Source organism: Ammospiza nelsoni, chromosome 3 (genome assembly GCF_027579445.1).
Source record: "Ammospiza nelsoni isolate bAmmNel1 chromosome 3, bAmmNel1.pri, whole genome shotgun sequence".
Taxonomy (NCBI): domain Eukaryota; kingdom Metazoa; phylum Chordata; class Aves; order Passeriformes; family Passerellidae; genus Ammospiza; species Ammospiza nelsoni.
The window spans coordinates 27,247,182-27,258,709 of NC_080635.1; the positions used below are offsets into that span (position 1 = coordinate 27,247,182).

The 11,528-nt window shown below is 55.9% G+C and overlaps 1 protein-coding gene across 1 annotated transcript; it reads right to left on the reverse strand.

Moving 5' to 3' along the window:
- Positions 1-6,180: 6,180 nt before the first annotated feature.
- On the reverse strand, positions 6,181-10,453 carry SIX2 (SIX homeobox 2). Its single transcript, XM_059468186.1, has 2 exons — positions 9,859-10,453; positions 6,181-7,377 (listed from the first exon to the last, which is right to left on the reverse strand). Exons 1-2 carry the CDS (start codon positions 10,416-10,418, stop codon positions 7,074-7,076), a joined length of 864 nt encoding a protein of 287 aa, XP_059324169.1. The 5' UTR covers positions 10,419-10,453; the 3' UTR covers positions 6,181-7,073.
- Positions 10,454-11,528: the final 1,075 nt, after the last annotated feature.

Sequence of the window (11,528 nt, forward strand, 5' to 3'; positions counted from 1 at the left end):
GGGATCATCCACTAATTCGGGGAAGCAGCGAGGTGACCTGCTCAGGGACAAACCCCAATCTCACGCCCCTCTCTCCACGGCTGCCCGTGGGGCCGCCCGGTTCCGCGCTCCGCTCAGCGCTGCCAACGCGTCTCTGCCCCACGTCTGCTTTCGTTTGGATCAGGGAGCTTTCCTAAGCGCCCTGACTTTCCAGTTGCTGATATTTTTGTTGGGTGTGTTCTTGACATGCTCTTAAGAGCGATGTCCCAAACTGTTCATCATTTTTTAGCGTTCCCTCCTTTCCCCAGCCCCAGCCGTGGCCTCGCTCGGTGCGCGGTGGGCTGCGGATGCTCGATCCGAGCATTGGGCTCGTGGGTAACCGAGTGTGTCACGGAACGGGGAGAAACCCAGCAGTGCCTGCGCCGCAGCAGCCGGGGAGCGCCGTTCACGGGCTCCGGGAGCCCCCGTACCCGGGGGAGGCCGTGCCCTTCCCGCTCCCCGGCTTTGGCTTGGGCGGCGAAGCGGAGCGGGCCACGTCCTTGGAAAGGACAGCGTGTCCCCACGCGGCTTGGAGGGCCACGTCCTTGGGAATGACAGCGTGTCCACCCACTGCCGAGGGGGCCACTTCCCCCGGGCACCTGCCGCCGGCGTTTCCAAAGCACCGGGCAAAAGCCGGGCCCCGCAGCAAGGACAGCAGATGCTCACCTTCCGGAGGAGGTGGGAAAGAAAGGGAAGAGAAGTGGGGAGCGGGATCAGATGTCCCATCGGAGCCTGCCCGCGCCGTGCTCGGCTCCGTGGACGGGGTGGTTGGGGTTCGGAACGGTGAAACCTTTACTGATAAAGTGCTCTCTCATCTGATTCCCTGCTCTCTCCCTCGAGCTCCAGCTCGTCTACATCGCTTTGGAACGGCTCATACCTGTGCCCAGACCCAAACTCCTGCACGACTAGAAATTGCTCTTCCAATATCACTTATTGGAATTTGTCCAACTTTGCAAAAAAACTGTAGACTTGATAAAGTCCCTCTTTATAACTCTTCACACACCCTGGTTTTTTTTTCTTCCTCCCTGTTGCCAGTCAGTCTTGCCTGGGCTGACACCCAGGCGAGCTCCTGACAGTCACTTTTCAGACTCAGATGCTCGTCTCACACGCGTTAGCTCCAAATGCTGCCTCGGTTTTCGCGCTGCAGCCTATTCTTGGAGAGCAGGGCAAAGCAAATGAATATTCCCGATGAAGGTAGCTTTCAACGGATTCTTTACAAAATCTATTCCCCCTTCCTCCCTCCCACCCCCTGGGTACACACGCACCATACCGAGGTTTGCATTTTTCATGGCGGGACAAGTGAGTCTATAAAAGGCATGTTTGTTTTTCCTGGCTGTTTCAAATATGTATTTCCTGGAGGACTTCGCATCTGATGGGGTCATCAGAAGCACATGTGCGATTTTCATCTTTCCAAGTGATTTTTCCTCTCCTACCGTCCTTTCCTTGCCAGCACTATATGCTGATTTGACATTTTACCTGTTTGTCCACCTTATTTCCACTAAACCAGCCTCTCCATACCAGACTCTTGGTGAAGTTCCAATTTGTTTTGGTGTGTCTGACTGGGTCTTCTTGATTTTGTTTGTTTGTGTTTTGGTTTTGTTTGTTGGTTTGTTTGTTTTGGGGGGGCAGGTGTTTAAAACTAATTTTTTTTCCCTACACGGCTTGGGCTGGAGGGGATCTGCCGGCCAGCTGCACACCGGGACTCCGGATAAAGGCGGATCTGATATTCAGACCTGGAGACGGAGCATTCTTACCCAAACCCGGAAAAAAAAAAAAAAAAATCGTTAATAAATGATCCCCTCCTCCCGTTTATTTTAATAGTAAGGAGATGGACCTTCTTCCCGAGTAAGGAGGCGCCTGCTCGATGCATGGAAGGGAAGCTTTGAGCACCGCTCCCCGTAGCAAAATAGGAAGAAGGTTATCCCGCAGCCCAGCTCCGACGTTTATGTATTTTTTCCAAATCCCAGAGCTACTCTCCCTCAGACAAAACCCTCACCTTTTCCTTGTGTACTGAAGCACTGAAAGTTCCCTTCAGTATATTTTTCTTGGCTGCCTGAGCTCAGCGTTTTGATTCACTAAGCAGAAGAGCTCTGCAGTCAGGGCCAGTGCCCAGTGTTTTCATCGCCACCCCCGTACATTATTTGTCATGCTCAAGTGAGGGTTTGTTCAAGGCAAAAGCCTGCTTGCTCATACTGGGCTGCATTTATTTCTCCTAGAGAAGGCAAGAGATTTTGTTTCCGGGTCTGGTAACAGGAGCCCCGGTGCCTTACACAAACATCGCTGGGCAGGCAGGGGCACTCCCAAGGCTTTTGGTTCCGGGGCTGCAGCAGCCCCCCTCAAACACATTGAGATGTTGGTTAGGCCCAAACTGCTGCACCAGGTCTGGGGAGAAGAGGCAAAGGAGCTTTCTCCAGCTCATAAAAATTTGCCAAGCGGGCGGCTTCTCCCGTGTAGATCACGTCGAGTGTCTCCAAAAATGGCTTCTATTATCCAAAGGAAAACGCAGCCACCCAGACTTGTAGATGAGAGTCCTGATTACCCCCAGGAGCCTGGAAGGGCACGCAGATGGAAGGTGTTCAACCAGCAAGCTCTGGCATACGGTCTGCTATTCATAGGAAAGGCTCTTCGTCCTATAAACTTGCTACCTATCCCCAGAAAAGTGGCGGAATTTGTGCTACATATCCAGCAGCCTGTCGGGATGCTCTCTCATCGCATCCATCTGTATTTCCCCGTCAGAGTGACGAGCTGCGCCTTGCCAGGAAGGACAGAACTGTTTTCTGTCTCAAATGAGCTATTTCTCTCCCGGTTCTCCTCAGCACAGCACCATGTCCGTGAAAGCTCATACAATAAAATACAGCAGGAAAAAACCCCTCTGCCCTAGCGCACGTCAGTATTCAGCACGCTGCTATCTAAAGGGCTGACTCCATCTACACTTGTCGCAAATGCTGAATACATTGTTTAATTTGGTAAGATTATATTTCGCGCTCAAACACTGCATACATATATATTACATATACACATACGTACATATAGGTGGGTGTGTATGTGCATATAGATATGTGTGTGTGCCTACATGAAACAGACAGAGTGCTGCTCTTCCCAAATTGTCCAAGCTATAGGGCATCTGCCGTGCAGTTTGTCTGCCACATCCTGGCCTCAGTCCGAGGATAGCCAGGGGAAGTTTCATGGATAAAACCTGCTGGAACCGATCTATCTTTTTATTTATTTCCCCAAACCCATGCGGGTACAGCAGGAACAAGCAACCCTAAGATACGTCCCATGTAACCTAATGCTAGTGAATCATAACTAATCTGTTTAAAACCAAGGATTAGTCACGTCAGTTTCGGCATATTCCTCTATCGGGAACTTTTTTTGTGCGTGGAAAATTGGAGGGATTTGGGCTAATTTTCCAAACATCAGTACTAAGACAAGTACGGTCTGATAAAATGAGTCTTAACATGTTCGGGGTTTCAGGTTGCGTTACACACGTCCCATCATAGGGGCTTTGAGCTGTGTGCATCCTTAATGCCAGATTGACCTGCAGATTTTTTTCCTTACTGCATGATTTCTGTTTCTAGCCATCTTTAAGTGGCTTCAGCGACTCGCTGTCTCTTAATTCATCCATGTATAAGTGATCCTCACTGAAACGCACATGACTTTTCACAGATCCCACTCTCTCAAAGGGCCTTTCTCACCGTGTCAGCTCTTCATTTACTTTCCCCGATCGAATTCTGCCTCCTCTGTGCAATACGACCTTTTATTAATCACGTAAACCCCATCCTGTTTTCATACTGCCTCTTTAAATATTCCCCATCTTGGCTTTACTCTTTCTCATTTTTTCTTTCTCCAGCGGGCAAGGCCTTAAGGCTTTAGTTCGCTTTCGAGGCCATGTTTTATTAACCCAGTCAGTCTTTTTCCTTCCCAAACTTATTTCTATCTATAAAAATACAAAATAATTAACTATCCAATTAATTCTTTGCCATATTGCACCGCTGTGTGTGTTATTTTACAGGGAGTAGAGATTTTCTATAGCTCTAGAAAGCAGTGGTTCCTCTACTTGCAAAGTATTTATTTTCAAAGAATTAAAGTCCATAGCTAAAATTATTAGATGGCCCTCAGCGGAAATAACAGGATCCTCTGTTTAGACCCTGATGCACGTAAGGCCACACTGGTATGCTCACACAGCACAGGCATCAGCTTCATCATCTCTGCTGCTGAAAAAATCACCCTTACGTGCAGGAGCGGGGGAACATAAACCCGCATAGACCACATTGTCTCCCATAAAATATTGCACCCCAGCACAACGAAAAAACTGGATTTATAGCCGCGACTGAGGGAGAGCTTTTTTCAGAGACCGAACCTCCCCATTGCCGACATCCATACATTCCCTGCTACAGACTTTTAACGGGACCGCAGAGAAATGTGCTTTTAGAGGACACCCGCAAACGCACAGAGGCGCTAATCCAGACCCAGATTATATCAAATTAGGACACTGCCCGCACAATACTCCCACTGATTGAAATTTCAGCCAGCATCTGAAACCTGGACACGATCTTTGCTGATCTACACATTTTTCTATGCCGCTTGAAGTCAAATCGTTTTCTCGGTTTATTTTTCACAAGAAAATCATTCCAAAGAAGATTAAAAAAGACCAAAAATGAAGTTATAAAGCTGTTTGCAAGTTCTGAGAACATTTTAAGCACATAACACGTTCGGCTTCTAGCAAAGATGGACGGCGAAGGTGCAAGATGCAAGAGTCCTGAGCTCTTTTGATGGGGCAAAATGGCAAGTAGCCTGCCTGACTCTTTGGCCACCCGGTGCTTACAGGAAAGGAAATTAAAAAGAAATAAAGAAAAATGAGAGGAATAGAGAAATCCCTTTCCCAGCATCCTGCAGGCGCCGGAAAGGCATTTGCAGCCCAGTGTCCGTGCCGGACCCCGGAGCGGGGTATGGCCACCCTCGGTTTGCCCACCCGCTCTGGGACGAGGTGGGGGAGAGGGGGCCGCTTTTTGTCCGCCGGGGCAGGCGGGAGAAGAGCCCGCAGCCTGTGGGGCCGTGCCCTCGGGGAGCAGGTGGGCGAGCTCTCCGCTTCCCGCAGGGCCTGCACCGCCCGTCCTGCCCCGTGCCCTCGGCTCTCCGCTCCTGCAGGGCCCGCACCGCCCGTCCTGCCCCGTGCCCTCGGCTTTCGCTTCCCTCAGGGCCCGCACGGCCCGTCCTGCCCCGTGCCCTCGGCCCTCGCTTCCCTCAGGGCCCGCACCGCCCGTCCTGCCCCGTGCCCTCGGCTCTCCGCTCCCGCAGGGCCCGCACCGCCCGTCCTGCCCCGTGCCCTCGGCTCTCCGCTCCCGCAGGGTCCGCACGGCCCGTCCTGCCCCTGCCCTCGGCTCTCCGCTCCTGCAGGGCCCGCACCGCCCGTCCTGCCCCGTGCCCTCGGCTCTCGCTTCCCTCAGGGCCCGCACGGCCCGTCCTGCCCCGTGCCCTCGGCCCTCGCTTCCCTCAGGGCCCGCACCGCCCGTCCTGCCCCGTGCCCTCGGCTCTCCGCTCCCGCAGGGCCCGCACCGCCCGTCCTGCCCCGTGCCCTCGGCTCTCCGCTCCCGCAGGGTCCGCACGGCCCGTCCTGCCCCTGCCCTCGGCTCTCCGCTCCTGCAGGGCCCGCACCGCCCGTCCTGCCCCGTGCCCTCGGCTCTCGCTTCCCTCAGGGCCCGCACGGCCCGTCCTGCCCCGTGCCCTCGGCCCTCGCTTCCCTCAGGGCCCGCACCGCCCGTCCTGCCCCGTGCCCTCGGCTCTCCGCTCCCGCAGGGCCCGCACCGCCCGTCCTGCCCCGTGCCCTCGGCTCTCCGCTCCCGCAGGGCCCGCACCGCCCGTCCTGCCCCGTGCCCTCGGCTCTCGCTTCCCTCAGGGTCCGCACGGCCCGTCCTGCCCCTGCCCTCGGCTCTCCGCTCCCGCAGGGCACTTCGGCCGCCCTTCAGCCCTTCAGCGCTTCCCGGACCGGGCCACAAGGGCCCCTTCAGCGCTTCCCCGACCGGGCCAAGCCGAGCAGGGTGGCGGGGCTCCGGCCAGCCATCACCTCCTGCCCCGGCATCCCCGCCAGGGCGCCCGCTCTGCTCCCCTCGGGACCGAGCCCGAAAACACCCCGCGGGCGAGTGAAGCGGCCATACGCCGAGCTAGATTTCTAGATTTTATTATAAAATAAAAGCAGAAATATTTTCCAAAGAATGTATTCACATAATATAAACAATAAACAAAACTAAGGTGAGTGACTTGCGGTTGATACTGTCATTTAGGTCTAAACTTGAGCAGCAATTCCTGTTTTCCTTTTAAAACCCGCTCCAGCCCGCGTTGCACACCGAGGGGAAAATCTACCTCTGCCTTCCTTCGGGCCGGAGCCGGGCCATCATTTCCTTTCCCACCCAGCAAATGGCGAAAGCACCACATGGACAAGGCCAAAGAAGCTGTCTCTCTGCATAGCATCAGCTACAAGAAGGTTACAGAGTCTGCCTAGAGCGCGTGTTGCTGCTATATCTTGACTACGACTTTTGTATTCTTAGTTGAAATTGTACATCGTACACCTGCCACGGATACATAGCTACAATAGAATAACGGGAGCGATGTGTAACTTTCAAACAGGCATGGCAAGAGCAGCCTTGCGTTCCCCTTTCTTCCCCACCCCCCCAAAAAAATAAAAATATTACGATGTGCCTCTTCCCACACAGACCGGCCCGATCGAGTGACAACACTGAGAGATTTGTGAAGTTAAGGCTGGAATGAGCTGCTACACCGATCAGCCTTACAGCCTGCCGTGAAAATCACGGCCCCTGTCCCACAGTCCTTACACGCCCGAAAACGCCTGTAAGCAACCATTAAGGGCTTTTCACAATATCAGCTACCCACAGCGGAGTCCACTACCTTGCAAACCTGCAGCCAGCCTGCTGCCAAGGGCACAACACTTCCACTAAGGTGTTTGTCATTGCTTTCAAAGTCCCTGGTAAGATTAAAGGAAAAAAAAATAATAGGAAAAATTGAGGAAAGGAGGGCTGGCGCAAAGGAGTGAGCGTGTTTTAAGAGCCCAGATCGACCAAATTAGATGACATGGGGTTGAGAATGGAGTCCTGCAAGCTGTGGTGGTGCATGGGGTCGGCGCTGGGCACGGGGATGGCGCTGGGGCCCTGGGGGTGGCCCAGGCCGTGCAGCGGCTGCAGCCCGGGGTTGGAGCTGAGCAGCAGCGCGGGGCTGGAGGAGGTGTGATCCGGGGTCCCTGACGGCGTCTTCTCGTCCTCTGAGCTCCCCAAAACTGTCTTATTCCCGTTCATTGACGCCGAGAGCGGGTTGTGGCTGTTGGAGTTGGAATTCTCGTTGTTTTCCCTATAGAAAACACAAAAGAGGGAGGGAAATCACCATGTGGCCGTCGCTCCGGGTGCGCACCGCGGGAGCGGGGGCGGCGGGGGGCTGGCTCCGGGGAGCAGCGAGCGGAGGGGAGCAGCGCAAAAACTCTGGGTTTAAAAACTCTGCCAGCCTCCGAGGCCTCTTCATCTGCCACTTAGGTCTAAGGTCCGCTGAGCTTGTAAACAGTCTCCCACCGGCCCAGCGGAAAGTGTCACTTTGCCAAACCGTAATTTTCTGCGTCCAAAGAGTTTGCACAGCGTGAGGAGGGGGACGGAAGGGAGGAAGACTTTATTTAAAAAACAAACAAATTAAAAAAACCCAAAATTTTTTAACTTTAAAACTGCCCTAGGAGCTGAAGAGATGTTCAGCCATGATTTCTCCTGACGAGGCCGAAGCCCGGCGAGCTGCAGGCAGGATGGCTCCGTGCAGCCCCGGGCTCACATCAGGAGGGAAAGTCTTTTCCTTAAGTAACTGGACATGGTTTCTTTTCCCCCTCGTCCTGAGCTTCAAGCTCAAAACATAGCCCAATATGGACGATAAGGAAAGCGAGCAGAGTTAACCCGTGCTTTCCTCTCGGGAAATGCTCGGCACGGCCGCCGCTGCTCCCCCGTCCCGTCCCCGGGCGGCGTGGGCGCAGCCGGGACGGCCTCGCACGGCTCCGCGGCGGGACAGCCCGCACCACCGGAGCGCTGCGACAAAGGCTCCGAAAGGCAGCACCTGGTTTCGAAATTCATCACCGGGTGAATACCAAGAAATCGCTGGAGGCGGGCCAAGCCCTTGCAGATATATCTATATATTTATATATCTATTTATATATCTATATATGGGTTTTTTTTTTGGTAACGTGAGTGGCAAGAAGGGGTCGGGGCTGCCGTCTAGGCAAGGCTTCCTCGGCCCTCATAGCTCTCGTAGAAATACTTTAAACACCGTTCTGCCTGAACTACTGACGGCAGTGCAAGCCTATTTGAAAGCTTCTGCGGAAGTTTTGTAACACGCTCTCTGGCAGAGGGGCCCTATCCTGCAGGATTTGGTCAGGAGAAGTTAAGCTATAAGTTAAGCACGGACGGATTTTCCTCACTAAGGGCTGCATGATGTGGCTGGAGACACTTAGTGCCAGAAAAATAAATATAGACAAGAAAGCTCTGTTTGAACAGGTTTGCTTGAGTGGATGGCAATCCCATGAACGGTCTGTTTTCCAACGGTCTGTTTTCTAATATTAGGTTGAGTGTATTTTTCAATGTCAAAAATATTATTTGTGTCTGGAGACTTTTAAAATTTGATTCCTCGGGAAAAAAAAAAGGTATGGAATAAGTGTAACCTTCATTTCCTTTGGATATTTGAAGGTGAGTCCCTGCTATCAGCAATAAAAAGGATCTCTAACATCTCGTAAAACCAACACTTGTGAGGATTTGAAGGAAAATTAAAGCGCTAGCACAGTTTCGGGAAATGGATAGAGCAAATCTGTGCCCGAATCTGTCGGGCTGCACAGCAGGGCGGCCGCGGCGCTGCCCGTTTCCAAAACACGGTTGGCAGAAACCAAAGATAGAAAGAATTCTCCTCCGAGGCACGGATCTACAGGATTCTGACCCGCTAATTAACCCACAGAGCATGCGATCATACGATTGCCTGTACGGACCGGGCAGTTCAGTGAGCTAGTGAACGCAGTAAGAGGGCCCTTTTTGCCTCTTCGAACCGTCTTCCTAAGGCACAGGGACTGCTGACAGAAAAATCTACCCGAATAGCCAGGGATGTAGGCATTAACCTCCTCCCGGCGATTAGTGGTCCCTTCACTCCACATAACGTGAGAAACACAAAAACACAGCTGCAGAATCGTATTCGGCCTACGAACACACACCTATTGACGTGCGTTCATGAGCACCTTGCTGGGCAGCGAGTAAGACCTGCAAGGTCATGAGCGAGGCAGGAAGTGGCTCCCCTCAGACCTTGTCCAGGTCTCCAGGAGCCCAGGACAGAGGATGTATTTGCTCAGACCAACGCTCAGACCCACGCGTTGCCGGCTGCCCCTTCCTGCCCCGGGGTACCCTCACGGACACGCTCTGAGCCCTCGGGCCCCGCCGCCGCCACCCCCGGCCTCTCCCGACGGGCCGCGGACCCGCACGGGCACCTCCGGCCGCGGCTCCTGGAGGCGGCAGCGCTGCTCGACCGGGGCTCGCCGCAGGCCGTGTGAGGCGTCCCCGGCAGCCGGGGCTGTGCGGGGAGCGGGAAGTCGGCGGGGAACGGGTCTCGGCCGCCTCTCCCGGGGCTACTTTTAGCGCACAGACGCCTTCACCGAGCCCCCAGCTCGCTGGCCTCTGGTTCTCTGGGTGCCCCCGAGGCGGAGAGCCCCCGTCCCCTCTCGGCGGGCCTTCCGCAGCCGGGGCCGGGGCAGATGGAGAGACCCGGGGTGAGCACCGGGATCGGGGAGCCGCGGGCGCCGGGGGAAGCCGTGGGAAGCCGTACCTTTCCTTGGCCTCGGCGGCGCGGTCTCGCTGCCGGCGGTTCTTGAACCAGTTGCTGACCTGGGTGGTGGTGAGGCCGGTGGCCTCGGCCAGCTCCCGCTTCTCGCGGGGGGACGGGTAGGGGTTGTGCGCGTACCACTCCCGGAGGACGCTGCGGCTCTTCTCCTTGAAGCAGTAGCTGGTCTCCTCGCCGTCCCAGATGGAGCGGGGCAGCGGGAACTTGCGGCGCACCCGGTACTTGCCCACCGCCCCTAGGGGTCGCCCCCGCAGCTTCTCCGCCTCGATGTAGTGCGCCTTCAGCCAGAGCTGCTGCAGCTTGGGGTGGTTGTGCGCCGAGAACTGGTGGCTCTCCAGGATCTTGTAGAGCTCGCGGAAGTTGCCCCGGTGGAAGGCCACCACCGCCTTGGCCTTCAGGACGCTCTCGTTCTTGTGGAGGTGCTCGCAGGCAGGGAGGGACCAGAGGAACCGCCCCAGCCGCTCGATGTTGCCGCCTTGCTGGAGCACCTCGCAGACGCAGGCCACTTGCTCTTGGGTGAAGCCAAAAGTCGGGAGCATCGACATGGTGAGCCCTGCCGCGCCGCGCGCCCTACGGCCGCATAGAGGGGAGCGGCGCGGGGCGGCGGGCAGCGCCCGGCATGCGGGGCCGGCGCCGGGGCGGCGGCGCCCGGCGGGGCCCGCTCGGGCGTCACGGCCGGGCGCGGGGGGCCGCGGCCATCGGCGGCGACCGGCCCCGGGGCGGTCGCGGGAGCCGGGGAAAAAGTGCGAAGAGCGACGAAAAAAAGTCTCGAGAGCCTGAGCGCGGGCGGCTTTTCCCCCCGGCCGCCGCCTCCTTTTTGTAAGTCCAAGTTGCGAGAGTAACTTCGTGCCTCTTTTGTCTCCTATCTGCAGCGCTCGCAGCGGCCGCCGCTCTCACACCCCCACCCCCCTCGGCCGCCGGTTTGGGATCTCCCTGCTTCCCCCCCACCCCCCACCGTCAGATCCCACATAATATAGTGGTAAAGCCCTGCTCGCTCGCTCCTCTCTCCCTCTCGGAGTTTTCCCCCCTTTCTTTCTCTCTCTCCCCTTTTTTTTTTTTTTTTTTTTTTTTAAATAATATTATTCTAAGCTGGCATGAAAAGTGATTATCCGCGCTGTGATTGGTCCGGTTATCTGACCCGGGGACTGCCAGGAGAAGACAATAGTTTTAGTCAAATTATTTGCCATGGTGACGCTGTCAATCAGGGGTAACCCGATCTGTTTTGAGGTGGCTCCCCGGCTGGGTTGACAGATTGCTCAGATCCACTCAGAGGCGGCCCTGAGAGCTGAGATATTAGCTAGCGAGGGAGAAATTTCCGTCGTGATTGATGCTGCAGGCGCCCGTCGGGGAGAGGGGGAGCGCGGAGCTCGGGCCCCTGCTCCCCGCCGCAGGGCACAGCAGCGCGGCGGGACGGAGCCGCTGTCTCGGCCGGGCCCCGCCGTCCCGTCTGGATCCCGCAGCCCCGTCCCGGCCCCGCCGCTCCGGACGGACAGCGGGCTCCGCCGTCCCCGGCAGCCGCGGCTGCGGTGGGGCGAAAAATTTCTTTCTAAAAGCGTTCCCTCATAGCCCCTCTCCCCAGCGCCCAGTAACCACTGTCGGAGAGTTTTATAAGGAAGGGGCCTCTCATGTACAATGGAGACCCTGTTCGTGACCTG